Genomic DNA, 25,181 nt, shown 5'->3' with positions numbered 1-25,181 from the left:
TCCCCCTTCCCTATTTCCTCCCCTTCTGGTATACCCACAATTCTTAGATTGTTTCTTTTGTCTTTGTTCATTAGATATTGGATTTTTCCTTCCAGTGCTTTGCCTTTTATTTCTTTGTTGGTTTCTTGATCATTGTTTGATTGTAGTTTTCCTTCGAGTTCTTCGATGTGCTTCTCCAACTCTGTGTTTCTGCTCATAAGACTTGCTACTTTGTCTTTTAAGTCCTTCACTTCTTTTTGTATGGAATCTCTCATGTTCTTTGACATTTCTTCTTTAATTTGGCTGATTCGTTCGTCCATGGATTTCTTTTTTTTTTTTTTTTTTTTGGTTTTTGGGCCACACCCGGTAACGCTCAGGGGTTACTCCTGGCTATGCGCTCAGAAGTTGCTCCTGGCTTGGGGGACCATATGGGACGCCGGGGGATCGAACCGTGGTCCGTCCAAGGCTAGCGCTGGCAAGGCAGGCACCTTACCTCTTGCGCCACCGCCCGGCCCCCGTCCATGGATTTCTTATACTCGGTTGCTAGGGTTTCTTTCAATTCTTTTATTAATTCTTGCATTTCCTTCCTCATGACAGCTTTTAGGTCTTCTTCCTGTGGATCTGTGCGTTTTGGTGGACTTGGAAATTTGATAGGGTTTGTCATGGTGTCTCCAGTTATTAGCGATTTCCTTGCTTTACGCATTGTTCTTTGTATTTAATGGTGTATTTTGGAGTGCTGTGGCTTCTAATTTTGGCCTGCTTTGACCCCTTCCTGAAGGTGTTTCTAGAGGGGCCTGTTGGGTGAGTTTGTTGAGCCTAGCCCTTTCTCCTCCCCTTTGCTTCCTAGAGTTCAGCCTTCCTGCTGTGGGTCTTTTCCCTTTTCTGCTCCTTATTTCTGTCAGCGGTGCAGTTCCACTCCTGGCCACAATGGTTACTGGCGCTGTTGAGCCTAGCTCTCAATCCCCCCTCCTTTCTCTGGGAGTCAATGGATTTCCGCCCCCTCCAAACCTCCCTTGAAGGAGTTCCCTCAGTCTACCCTTTCAGGCTCTGCCCTCACCCTTGGGGAGTCCCTGATCCGCTCCAGGGCCCAAGGGGGTGGATTGCTCTAGGTCACCTGAGAGTCCAGATAGCTGGCCCTATCTCCCCCGACTATTCCGGTTGCTCAACTTGCCTTTCCAGGCGCCCACCCGGGGGAAGGGACTCACTGGGGGGGGGGAGTCGGTCCTGACGACAAGGAAACAAAGTCTCACCCAAGCCGCACAGGAAACAAAGTCTCCCCCAGGCCGCACAAGGGAGCAAAATCTCACCCAAGCCGCACAGAAAACCCTGTCTCCCCCGAGCTGCACAAGGGAGCAAAACTCTCACCCAAGCCCCACAGGGAACCAAGTTTCCTCCGAGCTGCACAAGGGAGCAAAACTCTCACCCAAGCCGCACAGAAAACCCTGTCTCCCCCGAGCCGTACAAGGGAGCAAAACTCTCTCCCAAGCCGCACAGGAAACACAGTTTCCTCCGAGCCGCACAAGGGAGGGAACTCTCACCCAAGCCACACAGGAAACAAAGTTTCCCCGGAGCCGCACAAGGGAGCAAAACTCTCACCCAAGCTGCACAGAAAACCCTGTCTCCCCCGAGCCGCACAAGGGAGCAAAACGCTCACCCAAGCCGCACAGGGAACCAAGTTTCCTCCTAGCCGCACAAGGGAGGGAACTCTCACCCCTATCCATACATTTTTAATGGGTATAGGATGTTTTCACCTTTGGTTAGTATAGATCAAACTAATCTGAACAATAATCTATAGATATTGTTTTAACCCTGCTTTCATGTTATTTGATCATGTGCACAGCTTTGGGGTTGCTAGAATTCTTCAATATTTTGAGGACTCATACTAACTGTGGGTCTATATAAATGTATTTGCATTAATAAAGAGTCTAACAGCGACCCTGAAATGTGAGTTAAATATATGGTAGGTGTTGGTTTTGCTTGAATGAATTTACAGCTGTGGTGTTGAAGAAGGGAGTTTGAATTAGTTTATCTTTAGAAAAAAAGAAAGAGTTGAGATGAAGACTGCATCTTAGAAAGTAGAAGGTGCTATAAAAATATAATCAATGAGAGAGGAAGGAACAGAGATAGAAATAGAAACCAAGGTATGGATACATATATAGTTCAAACTCATCCATATTCATTGGACATTCTGACAAGAACTTTCAGATGAATGAGCTTCTGTTAAAATCTAGCTTTATTACTTTTAAGAGTTCAGGTGTTATAGGTCACAGATCACTGTTGAATGTTGAATTTCTAAAACATAATTCCTTTCAAAAAGGTTCTAGAAGCCCATAAAAAGGTAGAGAATGTAAATGCTTTTTACTTGGTTGTTTTTCATTAATTTTTGACTGTTTATTATTAACCTTTTATTGAAATATGACATACAATAAGAAAAATAACTGTTGTATTACACACAGAACTCAAACATAGCTTCTTCGAAAAGAAAGTGGAACTTTACAGTGACCAAACCATACATGAGCCACATGAATAATTTTCAGTTTTATATACCTGATTACCCACATCCAAACCAACAGACAAAATATTCCCCACATTCTAATGATTATTTAGATATCCCTACTCACTCACCCACTGTTCATCCTAATTTTCAAGAGCATATATAGGTTTTCTTCATTGATTCAATATTCATATAAGTGGAATAATATGTGTATATATGTGCGTGTATATTATACATATATATATATATATGTATATATGCTCTACTGTCTTTCATTCACTATTATAGTCTAGGCATTGATGGCGAAACTATGGCATGCATGCCAGTGGTGACACGCTAAGGCCATGCAGCTGGCACGTGGGAACATCCGCAATTAAGATATTTGGTGCGGTGGGAGGTGAATGTGCCGGTATCTGCTTTGCAGCTCACCTGGCAACAGGGCCAGACCGGCCATTGGGAGGACCAGGCATTGTGAGGCAGTTTGGGCACTCGGGCTCAAAAAGGTTAGCCATCACTGGTAGAGAGACATTCACTTGCTGGTATAAATGTTTTGCATGCATAAATCATGGCTTCTATCCCTGATACCACATATAGTCCAACTCTTTACTAGACCAACCAGGAACAAATCATAAGGAACTGAGTAATCCAAAGAGAAAAAAGAAAATCACTTCCATTTTATGTTTGTAAAATTCATCCAATATTTGTGCTCATTACAATATATATTTCATTGTTTGCTTTATATTTTCATTTGCCCATTATCAAATACAGGCATTTTAGTAATTTCCAATTTACTACAATTATGACTAGGAATCCTGTGAATATCTCAGTTTCTTTTCTTTTCTTTTTTTGTTTTTGTTTTGTTTTTGTTTTAGGGCTGTGGTCAGTCCTACGCTAGTGTGGGCAAGGCAGACTCCTTACTGCTTACTGCTCTGGCCCCATATCTCAGTTTTTTATTAAAATAGGATTTGGTATGATATCTCTCCTCCTTTAATGTTTTTTTTTCTTTTAAGTGACTTTCCTAAGTGCCTTCCACCCAAACTAATTATCTTCATTATTAATACAAATACATTTTTGAATATTGGTTTTAGAAATATAAAGAGCCACAAGAAATTAGGATTTTTCAAAATTTGTATGTAATTACATTAAATTTTTTGTCTAAAGCCCTTAATTTTTCTAAACTATTCAGGTTATGTGTCTTAGATGCATATTGAACCTGTCAAATTTTTTTATCTCTTAATAGGGTGAATTATTCTACCTTGAGGCAATAATTTAATTTTGACACCACGATGAGTTGAAGAATAGTTCCCAAGTTCTTAATGTAGATTTATTATCAAACTTACAATTTATATAGAAATAAAATGGGAATGAGAATGAACATGAAGTGCATTGTGATATTTTATGTCAGTTTTCTCTTATTGACTTCACTAGTATAAAATTAAACAATACAAATTTAAAATTGAAAATGTATTCATTTGATTAGTGCCGAATTGAATTACAATTATACCTTTTAACGAAAGTACTTAATACTATATTTAAATATTATTTGCCTATTTGCCCATATCAACATATATTTGTATGCCTTTCTGTCATACATTCATCTCTCCATATATTGACATAAAATTCTTATTATGAAACATTCTTAACAGAAAGAACCATAGAAGACCATGAGCTGGTAATTGAAGTGCTCTCTAACTGGGGAATGGAAGAAGAAAATAAGCTATACTTTAGAAAAAATTATGCCAAATATGAATTCTTTAAAAATCCAATGGTAAGTGAAATCCTAATAATGGAGATCAATAACTATCAATAATTAGTAATTACCAATAAAATACATTTTTATTATAAGTTGTAGATATGATTTTTGGTCACCTCAAATTTGATCACATTTCTTGTTCTGACAATACTTAGCATCATGTCTAGAAGTTTAGATATAGAAGTGAAATTTTTTTTTTTTTGCTATCTGGCTCTTGCCTTGCAAGCTGCCAGGTTTGATTCTCAGCATCCCATAGGTTACCTGAGAGCCCAACAGGAGTTATTTCTGAGTATAGAAGCAGTACTATCTCTTGAGCACACTAGGTGTGAACCCAAATACAAATATAAAGACATATATGTGTATATATTTTAATACATATTTGATTGGGGTAATGAATTACATTTACTCATGCATGTTCAAAGTTTAATATTTTATATTAAATTAATAAATGTACAAAATAAACATTTATGAAGTAAAACAGATTGGTGAGTGTTGTAGTTTAGTAATTTAAAATTATTGACATGTATCTTAATGATCCAAATTATTTTGTTTATAGTGTAATAATTACTGAGTTCAGTAGAAATATGGTAATTATCAGTACATTATCTACTAAATACTACTTGCATTGTAGTTTTCCTTAAAAGAAAGTAAATGTATGTCACATATTAATGAAGTTTAGGGATCTGGGCTCATTATTTCAAATTGTTTTATTTTTTTTTATAACTGGGGCATATCTTTATACTGTCTTGTATAATTGGATTGAAATGAACCTTTTTGAAAAACATATAGCACACTATAATAGAATATTTTCAAAGTCTATAAGACCTTTTATATTTTTATTATTTGAAACTAATATTAGAATCAGGATAGGCTAATTTTTCAAAGAAAATAAAGTCCTAATTACAATTAAATAGAATTTGCAGAGAAATTTTTTTTATTTTAGTGAATCATTATTTAAGCAAGAATTTAAGTCATGTCAAGAGATGTGGCTTACCCTTCACTTTTTTCACTCTTTCAAACAAAAATATGCATTTAATTTGTGGGCATAGTCCAGTGGTTGTGAACTGTCGTAGTAAGTGAGTAGGAAGTCATTTTCACAATCTCTGGACATTTTTAGTTTTTATAAGTGGAGAAGGAAGGGCTACTAGCATATTGAGGCCAGAAATGCTGCTAGTCACCCAACAAAAGATAGGGTGACTTCCGAAAACATAGATTATAGTCGAAGTATTGATATTGGTCCCAGTTTTAAGTTTTAGTCAAATATTACTTTTACCTGTTTTGTATTAGTAATATCACAATGAAATACCCTGTCCTAGGGGATAGTATAGTAAGTTTGTTTAAAAACTTGTCTGACCATAGCAGATATCTGAGGGAACTGGAGAGTGCAGAACCATCCCAAATGTACTGAATCATATTCCAGGACTGAGCTTTGGGAATTCCTGTTTAAAATAACTGCCATGGGTAAATAAAACAAATTTGGTAAACGGGATGAAAGCACTGCCCAGTGCTATTTGAAGTCCTGGCTTCTCTATACTACAGGTTTCTCAAACTCGCGGCTCGCGGGCCGTTTGCGGCCCTTCATACAACATTTGTGGCCTGCAGCCTGCCTTCAAATATTGCAGTATTCGCGATTATTCGCTTACCGAATAATCACAATGAAAATCACATTGTAAGAAAAACTCGTATTAAACATTCGCATACCCCGAGCAATCCCGTTCGGGGTATGCAAATGTTTAATGCAATTTTTTATGATTTTTTCTTACTAATGCGATTTTTTATTGCGAATAATCGGTAAGCGAATAATCACTAATACTTTGCGTCTAGCGCAGACATCATTTCCGCTGCTCCTGCCCATTGTCCCTTGTATTATCGGAGGCCTAAGGGAGAGAAGTTTATTACAGAATTATATTTTGTCATACCTTCATCATGACTTCATCAAAGCCTGCAGTGAACAGAAAGATTGATGACGAGCACAGACAATTTCAGGAAAAGTGGGAGATGCAGTATTTCTTTGTTGAGCACAGGGGCATCCCTACATGTCTTATTTGCTCAGAGAAAGTTGCAGTGCACAAAGAATATAACTTGAAACGCCATTATTCAACTAAACATGCTGAGGAATGTGCAAAATATCAAGGAAATGAGAGAGCCAAGCGGGTTGCCAGTCTTAAAGCATGTCTAATGACGCAATAAGATTTCTTCAAGAAAGCAACCAAAGAGAATGTTGCATCAGTTGAAGCTAAGTTGCATGGTTAGTGAGATGATTGCTAAGTCAGGGAAACCATTCACAGAAGGAAAGTTTGTAAAAAAAAAATGCATGTTACAGGCTGCAAGTATTATCTGTCCGGAAAAGAAAGGTCAGTTTAGCAAAATCAGCCTTTCTGCCAACACTGGCAGAGCGCATTTCTGACATGTCAAGTGACATTTATCATCAACTGTGAGAAAGCCAAATGTTTTGATGCATACTCAGTTGCTCTTGACGAGGGCACAGATCTAACAGACACTGCACAGCTCACAATATATGTCCGTGGTGTTGGTTGCAATTTTGAATAGGCAGAGGAGCTGCTCACAATAATTCCAATGCATGGCCAGACCACCGCTAATGAGATATTTCGGCATCTGTGTGATGCCATTGAGAATACAGGTTTGCCATGGAAGAGGTTTGTTGGAATAATAACTGATGGAGTGCCATAGATGACAGGGATGAAAATGGACTGGTGGCACTTGTTCCAAAAAAACTTGAAGAGGAGGGTGTAGAGAAGGCCATTGCTCTTCACTGCATTATCCGTCAGCAGGCCCTTTGCAGTAAATGCCTGCCATGTGACAATGTGATGCCTGTTGTTGTGAAATGAATCAACCAAATCAGATTTAGGGGCTTAAAGCACAGGAGGTTTTGTGCTTTTTTAGAGAAAATGGAGTCAGAATTTGGAGATGTGCTCTATTTCACTGAGGTATGTTGGCTCAGCAGGGGAAATGTCCTGAAAAGATTTTTTTGAGTTGAGAGAAGTGAAAGCCTTCATGGAGAAGGATGGGAATGCTGTTTCTGAGTTGAGTGATCACAAAAGGCTCATAGACTTAGCTTTTCTTGTTGACATCACACATAAGCTGAATGTACTAAACAAGATGTTACAAGGCCCGGGGCAGCTTATCAGTGCTGCCTATGACAACGTGAGTGCATTCTCCACAAAACTTGTGTTATGGAAATCCCAGCTCTTTTAGACAAACCTTTGCCATTTCCCAGCATACAAGGAATTTGTGGATGCAGGCATACCATTCAGTGGTGAGAAATATGTTGATGCTATTTTTAAGCTAGAGAAGGAATTTGATCACAGATTTGCAGACTTCAAAAAGCACAGAGCCACTTTTCAAATTTTTGTGGACCCCTTTTCCTTTGATGTGCAAGATGCCCCTCCTGTGCTTCAAATGGAGCTCATTGACCTGCAGTGCAACTCTGATCTCAAAGCCAAGTTCAGGGAGATTAGTGGAAAAGCAGACATGCATGGGCAATTTTTGAGATAATTGCCTCCCAGCTTCCCTGAGCTTTCCCGAATGTTCAAGTGCCCCATGTGCCTTTTTGGGAGCACATATTTGTGTGAAAAGTTATTTTCCACATTAAAAGTCAATAAGTCAAGGTACAGGTCAAGACTTAATGATGATCATCTTCAAGCCATACTGAGGATCTCAACTGCTTCCTCTCTAAAGACAAATGTGGTTCAGATTTGTGAGAAGAAGTGCTGTCAAGTCTCTGGCAGCAAAGAATAGGCAAAAGATGCCATGTTCAAAAGAATTGTTCATGATCTTCACTCAATGTTCTATTCATGTTCAGAAGAAATAATTAAAACTGTTAATAATGACGTTTGAGGACTTTTTTTTTGTGAAATCCCTTATGCGGTCCTACCTCACCCTGACTTTGCCTCCTGCAGCCCCAGGTAAATTGAGTTTGATACCCCTGCTATACTATGAGAATACTCTCTACTTTTCTGGGCCTTGACTTTATAAAATAAAGGCTGAAAATGCTTTAGTAGGACTAAGGGATAATTATGGAAGCAATTATGTCATTGGCTCTAAGATGGAATTTAGGAATATGGGTGGTCAGCATGTGTCTTCTACTTATGAACCTAAAGGTAGAGTTTAGGACTAACATTTTAAAAAGCACTTTGAATTTCTGTTATACTGGCTTACCTTTTGCTTTAGATTGTTCATGATTTTATCTTTCTTTACATGTGTTTTTGGATAATATAACTTGTATCCTTTTGTCAGTATTTTTTTCCAGAGCATATGGTGTCTTTTGCAACTGAAACCAATGGTGAAATTACCCCCACAAAGATTTTGCAGGTAAATTTATTTTTATTAAAGTACATAAATAATTTTATCTTACAGTAAAACTTTATTACCTGCATTTCCCTATGCCCAGTTTTTAAATGTCATGCTTTGAATGTTTTTTGCAAAAAGCAAAATTGAAGTATAGCAAAAAGGAAAACTAGGATAAAGAAATGCCTAAATCAATAAGACCTATGAACAATATTGTTATTCTTACCTTAGACAAAGTGTTTCTTGGGGCCGGTGAGGTGGCACTAGAGGTAAGGTGTATGTCTTGCAAGCGCTAGCCAAGGAAGGACCGCAGTTCGATCCCCCATTGTCCCATATGGTCCCCCCAAGCCAGGGGTAATTTCTTAGCACTTAGCCAGGAGTAACCCCTGAGCATCAAACAGGTGTGGCCGAAAATAAAAAAATATCTAAAATTATGTATCGTGGAATCGAAATCATAGTTTTGCTCTGTGATGTACTTAATGATATTAGTATTTTGTTAATTTTAAATCCCAATAAATTACAGATATTATTAAAGCATATTTAGTGTGAACCTTTATAATAAATAACCTCAATTCCATTTGCAACTATTTAGCAGTTAAATAAAAGCAAAAAAGAGTGTGTGTATATATATATATATATGTATATATATATGTGTGTGTGTGTGTGTGTGTGTGTGTATTTAGTAGCTAACATTTGGTTTACTTATAATTTATTTATACTTGTGGATACTTATTAAATCTTAAAGAAATTTAAAAAGCTTTTTTTAATGTAAATATTAGTTTTAATATTTTATTAAAGTAATAATAAAAGTAATATATTAAATTAATATAATCTTGATTATAAAAATCAGTATTATCAGCTGAGTTAATTTTTTTAAAGTGACAGTCACTTTTGGCAGTAGTATATGTTCCCCCCATGATGTAAGATATTTGCATTACAAACAGCTGTGTTTCTGTAATTGTATTTTTTTTGTTTTTTTGGCCACACCCGGTGATGCTCAGGGGTTACTCCTGGCTATGTGCTCAGAAATCGCTCCTGGCTTGGGGGACCATGTGGGACGCCAGAGGATTGAACTGCCGTCCATCCTAGGCCAGTGAGTGCAAGGCTGACACCTTACCTCTTGCGCCACCACTCCAGCCTCTGTAATTGTATTTTTGATAGACAACTATATCCTATAAGAGAAAGCTCTACTTGTTAGTAGGTGGCTAATTTTGAGCCAAGCACAAGTTTTTCCCAGTCTCACTCAGTAATCTCAAATCTTCAACACAGAAAATTTTAATACTTCTGATGTAGTATGCTTTTGAATATTTTGGGTAGGTATATCTTTCACAGATTTGTTTTTCTTGACATTTTAAACAGGTTTCATTTTCGCACTTAGAATATTTTATAAATATCATCAGTATCAAAGAGATTTTCTAAATATCTGGGGTTTTCATTGAGATACCTGGCCAGAATGTTAAGGTGAAAGGCAACTGCAAAAGCAGAACCTTCTCTTAAAGCTTCTCAAGATTACTAGATTAGGATGGACTGTTGATCTGGGAATTTTCTTCTATATTCTTTCCCAAACACTCCTCTAATAGAGTTTTATTACTCTACTGTTAAATTATAAAAACAAGAAAAAGCATAGCTTGAGAATCAGATAGCCCTCCATGTGCCCCTGACCTCTTCTCTCCACTGAGGCAACATTTATACTTTTTAAAGCATTTTTTTTCTTCTTGTGTGACCTCTCTGACTCCCTTTTTAAAATTTAATTGGTTTGGTTTAATAACTTGGAAAGCACTCAAACTAAAAAAAAAAAAAAAAAAGACTTGCATGTTTTGCATGTCAATTAATATCTGTGGCTCATTAAATTAAGACGGTTTTATTAATTTACTTTAAAAAACACAAATATCTGCTATGTTTCCCTAGGTAGCCTTTTAAAATGTTGCCATGTTTTAGCTAATAATTTCTTGTACTTTTAAGTTTTTCCATTTTGTATTTGTTTGTTAATGAGGCTTTTTATTTTCTTCTACTAATGAAATGCTAATGCTCGTCCACTGTCTTGTTAAAGATGCTGAGCACAAGCACACAGATAGAGCCATTCCTTTTCATTCTCCTTATCCTGATCAACACACGCCCACCATCACAGTTAATTATTACTCTATATCAAACTATTCTAAACCTTAATGATTTAAGTATCCACTCAAAGTTTGCCCACAATTTTATGGGTCAGAAATTTGGTGAGGGCTTAGTTGGTTGGATCATCTCAGAGGCATATTGAGTCTTGAGATAGAGGATTCCCATCTAAAATGGTTTTTCACTGTATGTGCCAGGTATTTTCATAGCCTCGATTCTTTTTCCACACATTCAGTTTCACCCACCCTCTCTTTGAAAATCAAAAACTACACTATTATTGAGAAACAGAGAACAAAAATGTATTTTTAGCTTTACCTCTATCCAAAAAATGAACTTGCCTCAACTTCTCAAATAATTAAAAGAGACAACAGGGTTGTGGTTTTATTATAATGAACTTGAATTTGATGGATCAATCTATTATCTCAGTGTAAACCATTGAAAAGGGTAAAATGTCATGACCTAACTCCATGTATGAAATCCAACTTTTCAAGTGGCATTGTTAATGTCTTATCATTATTAGAATATACATTTTGTAAGCATGTGTTATTTAAAACTTTGCCTCCAATTTTTAAAGACTGTTGTACAGATGGTCATTTTATAATGGTATGAATGACATCCATGTTGTTCAATTTCTATTTCTATTTCTATTTGAAATCTTAATGGGATAATAATGAGGCTATAATATTATTGATTTAAATATAGTTTGAAAATATCAAATTTTCTTTTTAGATGTTTCTAAGTTCAAGCACATATCCTGAAATCCATGGCTTCTTACATGCAAAAGAACAGGGAAAGAAGTCCTGGAAAAAGATTTACTTCCTTCTGAGAAGATCGGGTTTATATTTTTCTACTAAAGGGACATCAAAGGTAAATTGGGAAATCTATGATATGTTATGAATTATATGTAGGTAAACCATTTAAATGGGTTCTACTATTATTTTAAAGTACCTATTACTAGATATCAAGAGTATGCAAACTTTAAGTTCAAGTAAAACTTTCAAATATATTTGTCTTTTTCCTCCTATTAATTTCAGCATATATCCTTTGCAGAAATCTTGATGCATATATTTTAGTTTTATATCTCTTGTTCACTTCTTCTCATTCTCCCTATCCTAGGCTGAATATTTTGAAGCCAAACATACTTTACTTTATTTATCTTTCTCCCAGGTCTTAGGACTAATCTTACTCACTTCTGAACTTCTGTTGATACTGATGCAGTTACTAATATTATGCTGAGACCATAACTGTTCCTTTATTTCTTTGAGTTAGTTGTGTATTATCACTGAGACTGTAAATTCCTGGAGAAAGAAACTATTATGTTAAGATAAAGGGTAGACCCATGTGTCTCTTCATGTGCTTTCATATGTATATGTATCTTTGTAGTACTATTATATAGATGTATACTCATGGATATCATTCGCACATTTCTAATTCTGCTTTCATATATTTAAATACTTTTTAATCTTTCACATATAATTTATACATTCATATTTTTTATTTTACGCTGAAAACATTCATCCATATTATTCTAATTCTTTTTTTTTTTTTTTTTTTTTGGTTTTTGGGCCACACCTGGTGGTGCTCAGGGGTTATTCCTGGCTGTCTGCTCAGAAATAGCTCCTGGCAGGCACAGGGGACCATATGGGATACCGGGATTCGAACCAACCACCTTTGGTCCTGGATCGGCTGCTTGCAAGGCAAACACCACTGTGCTGTCTCTCCAGGCCCTCTAATTCCTATTTAAATATTAATTTTTCAATAGTTATTTTCAGTCTTTGCCAATAGTGGATCCAATTGTCTCTAATTTTTTAATTTACTGTTGCCCCTTTCCTTGTGACTATTTAACTCATTTCTCCTCTTTCTCTGCCTCCTTTCTATCTCTCCATGCTGGCTACTTTTTTCTCTTGGGTTTATGGGCCCATCAGGATAATCATAGACAATCATATTAGTGCTATCTGTGGATTCATAGCTTAATTACATACACATTGTTTTTCCAAAATAAAGAAGCAGGGCTGGAGAGATAGCTTAGAGGTAAGGCGTTTGCCTTGCAGGCAGAAGGATGGCGGTTCGAATCCTGGCATCCTATATGGTTTCCGAGCCTACCAGGAGCTATTTCTGAGTGTAGAGCCAGGAGTAACCCCTGAGCGCTGCCGGGTGTGCCCCCAAAAGCAAACAAAACAAAAAACAAAAATAATAAAGAAGCAGTCACAAGTTCTTGGGTTTGGAGCATGGACACATATATTTTTAGGAAACTTTCATTCCACAAAAAATCAGGAAGTCCCTGAAAGCATTGAGCAAGAGACTGAAATGATCAAGTTTCTTGAAGTTTAGACTGACTGACCATGGGGACTTCTACAGTCAAGTACAAATAAAGTGCTTTAAAAATCACCTGAGAAGGAGTTGGAGAAATAGTATGTCTTAAAGTTTATGCCTGAATGTGGTCAATCCTGGTTGAATTTCCACCAAATATGATCCCCTGAACATTATCGTTTAAAGCCCTAGAGGGCCACCTATGCATTGCTGGGATGCCCTGTGTAATCATCAGCCACACAGGGTCCAAACTTCACTGAATGCTTGAATCTGTATTGAAATGCTGGCTCTGTAAACTGTTTGAGTACTCTCTGCTTGGGACTCCCTACCCCCTCCTCCAAATTAAAGTTATATAGAAAGAGGGAGAAAGGAAAAAGTAAAATTTGGGGACAGTCAAGAGAGAAAACTAAAAGGAAACATTGATTTGAAGCAAAGATAACATTGAGATATTGAGTATATTATGATAGAGGTGATTACATAAAAGGAGAAAAAGTGATAGATATAAGATTAAAGCTTAATTATCCATATTTTATTAATTGAAATGAAAGAAAAGGTAGATATGGGGCCAGAGTGATAGTGCAGTAGTGGGGTGTTTGCCTTTTATGCAGCTGACTCAGGACAGACCTCAGTTCGAGCCCCTGCATCCCATTTGGTCCCTTGAGCCAGGAGCCATTTCTGAGCACATAGCCAGGAGAAACCCCTAAGCATCACCAGGTCTTGCCAAAAAAAACAAAACAAAAAATTATAAAAGAAAAGAAAGAAAAGGAAGGTTCCTCAGTGTTCTTTGAGAAAAAAGATAGAAAGAGTAAATAAACAGTAAGATTAGCTTTGCCAGATGATTAAATGTTTCTGACATAATTTGTTGAGGTTAAAGTATCTAAATGGAAATGTTCAGAACACAACTAATGATGGAGATCAGACATTTAAACATCTTCCTTTGCATATGTAGTTTTTTTGCTGTTGTTGTTGCTCTGTGTGTGTTTATATAAAAGAATTTTGTGTGTTCATTCTTGTGGGGTATATGTATATGTATGTGTTTATATGTGTTTATATTTACTTGAAGGTTTAGTGGTAAAACACTTTACCTCCTTAGTGTAATTGGGCTCTGCTCTTTGTAACTCCTAACACTCATCATTTAAGCTTGCATTGTTTGATTACTCTCCATCATGCGTATAAAATTATCCCTTTTTTATTGAATATTTAAGCTACTTTTCAACATTATTTATAACAGAAAGGATGAGTAATTATCCATTTTTATAATTAAAGTTTTAGAATTTCCTTAAACATTTCAGTGATGGACTTGTTCCCCAGTGTTTCTACTGCATGAAATAACCAGTATCAGTGATTTTTATTTAAAAAAATAAACATTTGTTTAAATGTGTGCTGGCTCATCTTTTTATTTTTAACATACACACAGTGGTTTCTAAATCCAATAATTGTGTTTATCTCAAACTTTTCAGTGGTTCTTTGTTAGAAGATATAGTAATTTTTTGTGCGGGGGGGGGGGGTTGGACCACACCCAGTGACACTCAGGGGTTACTCCTGGCTATGCACTCAGAAATTGCTCCTGACTTGGGGGGGGGGGCATATGGGATGCCTAGGGATCGAACCGCAGTCCATCCTAGGCTAGAGCATGCAAGGCACATGCCTTACCGCTGTCATACTGCTCTGGCCCCAAGATATAATAATTTCTATTTATTTTTAAAGATTTAATATTTTTGTATCTTAAAATATAAGTATACCAGTATGTCTAGTTAACATTAGTCATCACAAATTCATAAATAAAAATTTTCTCTTGCGATGAGAACTTTAAAAATGTTCTGTTTGAGGTATCACCATGACTTCCAATATTGTCAATGATAAGAGTTTCATTCAGACAACACTCCGGCATTATGAACCTTTTAACAAATGTCCCATCCCCAAAGCTCATGGTTCTCTGACTCCTGCCATAGCAAACTCAGTAATCTCTAAATTCAGACTTCTTCAGCAGATTACTCATTTTGTTTTATGCTTATTTTACCTACTTGATTTTTATTTTACTCCTCTCCTAACTCTGTTCCCTCTTAAACATTATACAAGAAAGTTCTTATTCCTGATATGGGAGCCATGCTTTTATTTTTGTAGTGGTATTCCTCTTGCTTAGGCAAAATTGTTTGTATAAAGCCTGTTCTCAGGCTGTATCTTAGCTTTAAGCAACCTATTGTCTGAATGCTGTGCATTTGTACATAAGATTCTTTTTTCTGCCTAATGAACTCATGCCCATAATTCTTCTTGAAATAATTTTAAATTTTCTCTCATAGAAAAAATTCATGGGGCCGGGTAGGTGGCGCTGGAGGTAAGGTGTCTGCCTTGCAAGCGCTAGCCAAGGAAGGACCGCGGTTCGATCCCCCGGCGTCCCATATGGTCCCCCCCAAGCCAGGGGCGATTTCTGAGCACATAGCCAGGAGTAACCCCTGAGCGTCAAACGGGTGTGGCCCAAAAACCAAAAAAAAAAAAGAAAAAATTCAAAGTATTAGTGATAGCCTCAGGGATTATAATTTTTTTGCAAATTGTGTAGGTTATCTAATATCTATTATAACATTTTTGTAGGATCATTTACATTTTACATTACATAGTTATGTGAGATTTTAAGTAATGAATTCTGTAAGATTTGGAGATGTGACTCTAATATATTTTCAGAGAAACATCTAATATACACCTTATATACATACAACCATGCCAAATCTGCCTGATAATGTCATAAAACCTTGATATCTTGACAGTAAAGAAATAGATATCAATCAGAGAAAAATACTCATCCTGCTTTGCAGTTTCTTGAATTGCATTTTCTCACATCCAAATGACTCAAGTACATTGTTATCTGCAATTTCAGTTTATTGGGATTACTTGTGTCAGAGAAGTCAGCCATTTTTAAAAAGTGAATCAGTTTATTGAGGAATAAACTTTTTAAAGTTATGAGTACATTTCTTCTTCCTCTTCTCAAGAATCAGAGTCAAGATCATGTATAATAATTTTATTTTCAATATTATTTCACATGAAATTGGAAACTGGTCATTTGTGGTTGTTATACCAAAATACTTGAGAAGAATGACTAGCAACAATGGTTTGACTAAAAGCTCTTGTATTGTAAAAGATCAGGGATGACAAATGACTGATACTTCCTTGGATGTGGATTTAACTGGATTGCTCACTGCACAGTATTCTGTTTCCATCTCCCTTTAAAGCACTTTTCCTCAAATTTAAATGCATATGAATTACCTAGAATCCCATTAAAATGAAATTTTTGATTTGGTAGTTGGGTGGTTTTTTTTTTAATTGATTTTGTATTGACACTAGGCTCCTAGGTGTTGCTGATATTGTGGTGTAGGACCAGATTAATGCTAGTAGCAACATTTCAAAAAAAACAAATGCATTGTTGTCAGTTTGATTATAAATTCAATGTGAGCATTAAGCACTTCTCCAAGTTATTAACCTATCGCAAAATAATATGACCCAGTGATTTCCCATAACCATCTGTAAGTTTTGTGAATTTACCAGAGAAGATATAACTGTCCATGATGATATTTTGCTTTGATAATCACATATGCTACTCTGCCAGATAATTTCCCTGAACTCATCTGTATAGGCTGTCTTCTTTTTTTGAAAACAGAGTTATGCTCACCATCATTATGCTTGCTGTGATATGTTAAGCAAATACAAGCATAGGGATAGTCATTTCAAAAAAAAAAAAGAGAAATTATGATCTGTTTTTCCTTTTTCCTCTTCAACAGCTGTGGAAGTCCAAGCTCATCTTCTTCCCTTTGTTAAATTTCTATTGTTTGAAATTTGGACAAGAAAAACAGTTATCAAGTTCTTTTCCTCTCTACCTCAAATTTCTTGAAATTCTTAAAGAAAATTATTTTAAGATTTTTTTGCATATTGTAAATTAAATCAAAAGTAAATTACAAGTTCTCTAATGAATACTTCTAACTTCTCTTTATTTTTGGTTATAATGATTTATTTTTATTTGTTTCTGTGATTTTTACCAATGTACATATTATATAATGTGATAGAAAAGATAGGCAATGTAAAAAGAATGTAATCATTTCAATATACATATCTTTTTAAAGGAACCACGGCATTTGCAGTTTTTCAGCGAATTTGGCAATAGTGATATTTATGTGTCACTGGCAGGCAAAAAAAAACATGGAGCTCCGACTAACTATGGATTCTGCTTTAAGGTACAGGCTTAATATTTTGCTAGAATGAATAAAGCAAGCCTCAGCCTTTTAGGTAAGCTTGAGTTTCTTTTAATTTCTTTTAAAAAGAGACAGCTTTCTCTTATATATAGGAGAATTTTAGTGACTTTTATTTCAACAGGTGTTACCTTCAAGATATGCATTAACGATAAACAATGTGCTGTGGCCTTCTAGCCTAACAAAGCAGGAGGGCCCCGAGACCTGAAAATGCTCTGTGCAGAAGAAGAGCAGAGTAGGACATGCTGGGTGACCGCCATTAGATTGCTTAAGGTAATCTTATTGCAGGCACAAACTTCTTTTAAGCTTAGAAGTGCCATAGAGGTTTGCAAACATTTTATTTGAAAACACACTATGAATTTGTGGGTTTATGAGAGATAAAGATAGAACCATCATAAAATGTATGCACTAAAGTTTTATTTTTTTAATCTAAAAGACCGTTGTGAAGTAAAGAGTTCTCTGATACACTTATTGCTGTGTGTGGAATAGGAGTTTATTTTAAGAAATATTCTGATATTTTAAGAGTATTACATATTGGTTGTATATTTTATGCAATTTTTGTACAAGATTAGTTTTTATTTTTAAAATACTGCCATTAATCCCTTATAAAATATATTTTAGAATGTACCCACCTCATTGTATTTCCTGAATTTGTTCATTGTATATTTAATTTAAGTGCTGTAGAAATTGCTTGGAAGCTTTATAAGTATAACTCAGACTCTTAACAGTATTTTTGAAATATTGGCCTTGTTTGTGCTAAATAGAAATTATAGCTCTCATAAAAACATTTTATTTTTGTTAATATCTTCATATAAGCACCATGGTTACAAACATATTCATAGTTGGGTTTCAGTCATAAAATGTACAACCCTCTTCACCAATCCAACTTTTCTGCCACCAGTGTCCCCCATTTTTCTCCTCCCCACCCCAGAGCCTGTCTTTGAAACAGGCTTTCTATTTCTGTCTCTCACTACCATTGTCATGATAGTTATTAGTGTAGTTATTTCTCATCACTCTTTCATATTATGGAATGGTCTTTTGGCCCTCCTCATTATTATCTCTGGGTATTAATACCATCTGTCTTTTATATTTCTTAAATCCCACAGATAAGAGAAACTATTCTGTGTCAATCTCTTTCCCTTGGACTTATTTACTCAGCATAATAGTGTCCATGTACATCCATGTATAGGCAAATGTCATGTCTTCATTTTTCCTAATAGCTGAGTAGTACTCCATTGTGTATATGTACCAGTTTCTTTAGCCATTTATCTGTTGTGGGGCAAATGGGTTTGTTTTCAGATTCTGGCTTCTATAAATAGCACTGTAGAGAACATAGGAGTGCAGCAGGCATTTTCGTATTGTGCTTTTGTGGTCCCTGGGTATACCTTAGGAGTGATATAGCTGAATTATATGGTAGCTCAATATTTTTCTTTCTTTTTTTTTTTTTGTTTTGTTTTTTGGGCCACACCCGGTGATGCTCAGGGGATACTTCTTGCTATGTGCTCAGAAATCGCTCCTTGCTTTGGGGACCATATGGGACACTGGGGATTGAACCGCCATCCGTCCTTGGTTAGCTTGTGCAAGGCATATGCCCTGTCTCTTGCACCACTGCTCCGACCCAATTTCCATTTTTTTTTTTTTTTGGTTTCTCGGGCTACACCCATTTGATGCTCAGGGGTTACTCCAGGCTAAGCACTCAGAAATTTCCCCTGGGTTGGGGGGACCATATGGGACACCGGGGGATTGAACCGCAGTCCTTCCTTGGCTAGCACTTGAAAGGCAGACACCTTACCTCTAGGGCCACCTCACTGACCCCCAGTTTCCATTTTTTTAAGGAACATCTATATTGTTTTCCAGAGAGGCTAGACTATATGGCAGTGCATGAGAGTTCCTTTCTCCTCACATCCTCACCAGCACTGATTATTCTTATTCTTTATGATGTATGCCATTATGTGGCATGAGATGATACCTCATTGTTGTTTTTATTTACATCTCCCTGATGATTAATGAAATGGAGCATTTTCTGTGTGTGTGTGTGTGTGTGTGTGTGTGACTTTTGGCCATCTGTATTTTTCTCCCACTTTTTTGATGAAGCTAGATTTTTTTTTTGTTAAGTTCTGTCAGTGTCTTGTATTTCTTAGATATATGGGTATATGATAGATATTGGGTGAATAGTTTCTCCCATTCCATGAGTGGCCTTTGTGTGCTAGTCACTATATCCTTTCAAGTGCAGAAGCTTCTCAGCTTAATGTAATCCCATTTGTTTATTACTGCTTTGACTTGTTTGGACAGTGATGTTACCTCCTTGAAGATGCCTTTAGTCTCAATGTCATGGAGTATTCTCTGTGTTTTTCTATATATCTTATGGTTCCAGGTCTGATATCAAGGTCTTCAATCCATTTTGATTTGACCTTTGTGCATGGTGTTGATGGAGGTCTGAATTTACTTTTTTTGCATATGGCTGATCAGTTGTCACTACACTACTTGCTGAAGAAGCTTTCCCCGCCCCATTTTGCATTATTTTGCCCTTTTGTTAAAGATTAATTGATTGTATGTCTGGGGGACATGCTCTGAATACACTATCTGACTTTGTTATAAAACCATGCTGTTTTAATGACTTGTGTCTTGTAATAGAATTTAAAGTTGGAGAAAATAATGTCTCCCATCTTCTTTTTCCTAAGGATTGCTTTAGCTATTTATGGGCATTTATTGTTCCAAATGAATTTCAGGAGTGTTTGATCCACTTCTTTAGAATGTCATGGTAACTTTAGAGAGATCGAATTAAATATGTTAATGCTTTGTGGAGTATTGCCATTTTCATGATGTTAATTCTCCCAATCCATGAACAGGGTATGTGTATTTATTTTTTTGTGTCCTCTTTTATTTCTGGAAGTGTTTTGTAGTTTTCTTTGTATAGGTTCTTCACCTCTTTAGTTAAGTTGACTCCAATGTATTTGAGTTTATGTGGTGCTATTGTGAATAGATTGTTTTTTAATGTCTATTTCTTCTTTTTTATTATTTGTGTATAAAAAGGCCATTGATTTTTCATGTTAACTTTGTAGCCTCCCACTTCTCTATAGAAATCTATTGTATAGAAGCTTTTTAATAGAGTCTTTATGGTTTTCTATTTTTTATTCATACATACCCAGATGTTTTTTATTTGTTTTTAATTAATATATTTTTTAAGCACCATGATTACAAACATGTTTGTAGTTGGGTTTCAGATATTAAAAAAATGAACACCTCCCTTCACCAGTGTAACAATGCCTCCCGTCTCTCTCCTACCTCATCCACTGCCTGTATTCGAGATACACATTCTACAGAATTATGTTATCTGAAAACCATGAAAACTTGACTTCTTCCTTCCTATCTGGATTCCCTTGTTATTTTTTTCTTGCCCAATTCTCTGGCAAATACTTTCAATACTATGTTGAATATTAGTGGTGAAATGGACATCCTAGTCTTGTACCAGATTTTAGAGGAAAGAATTTCAGTTTATTGCCATTGGGTATAATATTTGCCATTGGCTTATGGTAAATGGTCTAACTATATTGAGGAAATTTCTTTCCATTCCATTTTTATTTTTTCTTTTATTGATATGGTATATTACATTAATTGAATTGCATGTGTTATATTACCCTCGAATTTCTGAAATGATACCTATTTTGTCTTTGTTTATGACTTTCTTGATGAGCTGTTGTATCCTGTTTGCTAGAATTTTGTTGAGATCCTTGCATTTGTGTTCATCAGGAGTAGTGTTCTGCATTTCTTCTGTATTTGGGGGTGGGCTCCATCTGCTCTTGGTATCAGGGTGATAATAGCTTCATAAAAACTATTTGTGAGTGTTTTTGTTTCTTCAGTTTCAGGAAGAGTCTGAAAAGAATTGGTAGCAGGTCCTCTAAAAAGGTTTGAAAGAACTCATTAGTAAATCCATCTGGGCTTGGGCTTTTGTTTTGGGGAAAGCATTTGATTGCTATTTTAATTTCCTTAATAGTGATGGGTTTGTTTAGATATGCCATATCAATTTTGGTTCAATCTTGGGAGGTTAAAAGAGTTCAAGAATTTATCCATTTCTTCCAGGTCCTCTTATTTTGTGGCATAATGTTTCTCAAAGTAATCTCTGATTACCCTTTGAATTTCTGTAGTATCTGTAGTAATCTCCTTTTCATTTCTTTTTTTTTTTTTTATTCTGGTTTATGGGTCACACCCAGCAACGCTCTAGCTCTAGGTTCAGAAATCACTCCTGGCAGACTCAGGGGACCATATGGGATGTCAGGATTCGAACCACTGTCCTTCTGCATGTAAGGCAAACACCCTATCTCCATGCTATCTCTCTGGCTCCTCCTTTTCACTTCTAATCTAGTTTATTAAGCTTCTCTGTTTTCCTTTGTGAGTTTTTGTGAGTTTTGCTGGTTGTTTATTGATCTTGTTTATTTTTTCAAGAACCAACTCTTTCATTGATCTTTGAATTGTTTTATTTCCTTTGATTTTAATACATTAATTTCTGTTCTAAGCTTTATTTCGTTTCATCCTCAATTTTCATTTCATTTTGTGATCACTATAATTTTATAAGTTGTGTTATTAACTTATTTATGTAGGACCTTTCTTTATTCCTGATGAATGTTTGCAAAGCTATAAATTATACTCAGTGCCACATTTGCTGTTTCCCCAAAATTATGATAATTTGTATCTTCATTCTCATTTGTTTTCAAGATTCTTTTCATTTCCTCTTTAATTTAATCTCTGAACCACTGGTTGTTCAATAGCGAACTGTTTAATTTTCAGGTGTTAATTTCTCTGTGTCTGTAATTCTCTGTGTTTTCTCTGTGTTTGCAATTCACTTCTAATTTCAGTGCATTTATGACTTGAAAAGATAGTTCATATAATTTCTAGCCTATCTATTTTATAGAAATAAAATCCAAAATAAAACTGGATTATGTTTTATGGGCCAACCTGTGGTCTATTCTGAAGAATGACTGTGCACTGGAGAAAAATGTATCCAGTTTTTTAACCCATGAAAAACTTCTTAAAAGTCAGGGGTTGTCTTATACGCCGGTATACAGCATGCTGAAACTTACTCCAGCTTCAGGGACGAGTGAATGAGTGATCCACACACACACCCCCCCCTTACCACTGCATCCCATCCCTCTGCCAGGCATCATCATTCAGTCCTCTGCTTGTCCTGATTCATCTTTCAGGGAACACAGAGGAGCTGAGTTACCGAGTACTGCATCTTATCCAGCCACTGAGTATGTGGTCTTTCAGTGCTCAGTCCTCTGTTCAGCTTTTATGGAACACAGAGGAGGTGCTTTGTTTCTGCTAGCTGTCCTATTTATTACTGCACCCCAGCCAGCTGCTTTTGGAGGAGCCCCCTCTCCCTGCTCTCAATGAAGATCACAATGAAAAAACTCACAGTCACTCACTACAAATGACAAATGTAAAATGATTTGTTGGCACTCCAAAGTCTAGCTTTATTAAACATATACTGTTAACCTTTGAGGGTTCTACTCTTTCTCTCTTATGTTTTTAATTTCCATTTCATGTGCGTTAAAAGAGAGGTAGTCTGGGGCCGGGCGGTGGCGCTGGAGGTAAGGTGCCTGCCTTACCTGCGCTAGCCTAGGAGACGGACCGCGGTTCGATCCCCCGGCGTCCCATATGGTCCCCCAAGCCAGGAGCAACTTCTGAGCGCATAGCCAGGAGTAACCCCTGAGCGTTACCGGGTGTGGCCCAAAAACCAAAAAAAAAAAAAAAAAAAAAAAAAAAGAGAGGTAGTCTTATATGGTGAATATAGCCATATATATAGCCAAATATATATATATATATATATATATATATATATATAATATAGAAATATTTTATATATATAAAATATAGCCAAACCCTATACTTTAACAGGAAAAGTAGGGCGCCATCTTATGTGCCCAGTCATCTTATATTCTAAAATATACGATACATACTCAGCCACTCTCTTCTATTTTCTCTTCAGAGACAGTCTATTCTTTTTAGGTTTTAGTCTGTTGCCCTATCATGGGATGACAGTGCTGTGTTGAAGTCTCCTACTATTGTTGTGTTACTATTGATGTCTTCTTTAAGATTTTATTTCTTCCTTATTTTTTTCTTTTTCTTTTTTAAATATTTTGCTAGTCCTTCATTGGGAGAGTAAATGTTAGGTGTCTGATTTCTTCCTGTTTTACATATTCATTGATTAAGAAATGTCCATCTCTGTTTGTTAAAATTCTTTTAAGTCTAAAATCTATGTCATCTGATATTAGTATGGCCACTCCAGCCTTTTTAAGGAAATTGTTTGTTTGGATGATTGCCCTCCAACTTTTGATTTTGAGTCTATGTTTGTTCTGACTATTCAGATGTGTTTTTTATAGGCAACATAATGTTGGATTCAGCTTTTTGATCCATTTTACTACTCTGTGTCTCTTAACGGGTGCATTTAGATCATTGTTGTTGCGAGAGATAATTGTCATATATAATGTCATCTTTTTTTTAGGAGTTTGGTGTGTCTATGGTCTGTCCTAAAGTAGACCTTTCAATTTGTCTTTACTGGTTTTGAGTTTGTAAAGTTTCTGATCTGTTGTTTATTAGTGAAGATTTGTATCCTTTCTTCAAACCTGAATGTATGTCTGGTAGGTGTAGTACTATTGCCAAAGCATTGATTTAATTGAGTTTTGTCCTATATCCCACCACTGCTTTCAGACCTTGAGGATTTCTTGTGACAGATATGCTGTAAATCTTAAGGATGCTCCTTTGACTGTAATGTCCCTTTTTAGATCTTTCTACTTTTAGTATTCTGTCCTATCTATGGGATTCTTTATTGTGACTAGGATATGTCTTGGGATGCTCTTCTTTGGATTCCTTTTAGCTGGTACTGTTTGGGCATGCAGAATTTGGTTGCATGCTCTGTTTAGCTCTGGAAGTTTTTCTGCCATGATGTCCTTGACTGTTTATTCTTCATGAGGATTTTCTTCGTGGGTCTCTGGGACTGACTCCAATGATTCTTATTTTGTTTCTTTTTCTTTTTGCTTTTGGGGCCATACCCAGTTGCATTCAGAGGTTACTCTTGGCTCTGTGCTCAGAAATCACTCTTGGAAGGTTCAGAGGACCATATGGGATGCTGGGAATCAAACTAGTGTTCATTCCAGGTTTGTTTGCAAGACAAACATTCTACCTCTGTGATATTGCTCCAGGCCAATTCTTATGTTGTTTCTATTCAGTTTATCAAGGGCTTCTCTTTTCATCTGTTCACATTCTTTGAGGATTTTTTCATTGTCTGATCATTTATTTTAAGGCTCTTTCCAATCTCTTCTGTTGTATGGAGTTGTTATGCATCTCATCTTCCAGGTCACTGATTTTGTCCTTAACAGCTTTTATTCTGTTTGAGAGACTTTCCAGTGAGGTCTTCATTTCACCTATCAAGTTTTTCAGTCCTGTTATTAAATTTTGGAGTTTTTTCATTTCTACTTTAATAGCTTCTTGATTCTTATTTGTGGTTTGTTCAGTTGGTCCCATGCTTTCTTTGAGTTTTATAACATCCTTCATATTTCTTCTCTAAAGTCCTTATCTGAGAGGCTAAATAGGTGGTTGTTAGTTTAAAGTCATCAAATCTATCAACTTCATTTTCTAGGCGTGGTAGAAGCCTTTGTTGTTTCCTGATTGTCACTCTTGTAGTGTAGTATTTTTTATGTGTTGTGCTGGAATTCATTGATTAGGAGAATTGTGTGGCCTACCCCTGATCCTCTGGCTCCACCCTTCGGGGTGGAGTCTGCTCACCTGCATTGACATGCTGCACTACGCTGGTGGTGGGGGTGTCTTTGATTTTAGGAGCAATGTTCGTTTGGACACCATTGGTGGGACTGGGCAGGATGGAGTCCATTCCAAAAATAATTTTTTACTGAACATTTTGTATGGTATAAGAACATCCTAAAGAATGTTCTCTAGGTAAGAGAGACAGAATTGTTTCAGACTATGTAGAAAA

General features: G+C 36.2%; 1 protein-coding gene across 2 annotated transcripts in view; it reads left to right on the top strand.

Moving 5' to 3' along the window:
* GRB14 (growth factor receptor bound protein 14) overlaps positions 1-25,181 on the top strand; it is a 193,046-nt gene that overhangs the window by 153,466 nt on the left and 14,399 nt on the right. For both annotated transcript variants that reach the window (XM_049773783.1, XM_049773784.1), the window contains 5 exons: positions 4,120-4,241; positions 8,484-8,558; positions 11,379-11,516; positions 17,069-17,179; positions 17,372-17,467. In XM_049773783.1, coding sequence (XP_049629740.1) covers positions 4,120-4,241; positions 8,484-8,558; positions 11,379-11,516; positions 17,069-17,179; positions 17,372-17,467 — 542 coding nt within the window. The remainder of the gene's footprint in view (positions 1-4,119; positions 4,242-8,483; positions 8,559-11,378; positions 11,517-17,068; positions 17,180-17,371; positions 17,468-25,181) is intronic.

Source organism: Suncus etruscus, chromosome 5, assembly GCF_024139225.1.
Source record: "Suncus etruscus isolate mSunEtr1 chromosome 5, mSunEtr1.pri.cur, whole genome shotgun sequence".
Classification (NCBI taxonomy): domain Eukaryota; kingdom Metazoa; phylum Chordata; class Mammalia; order Eulipotyphla; family Soricidae; genus Suncus; species Suncus etruscus.
The sequence above is the reverse complement of the archived record's forward strand: the minus strand, read 5'-3'. Positions and strand labels throughout refer to the sequence as shown.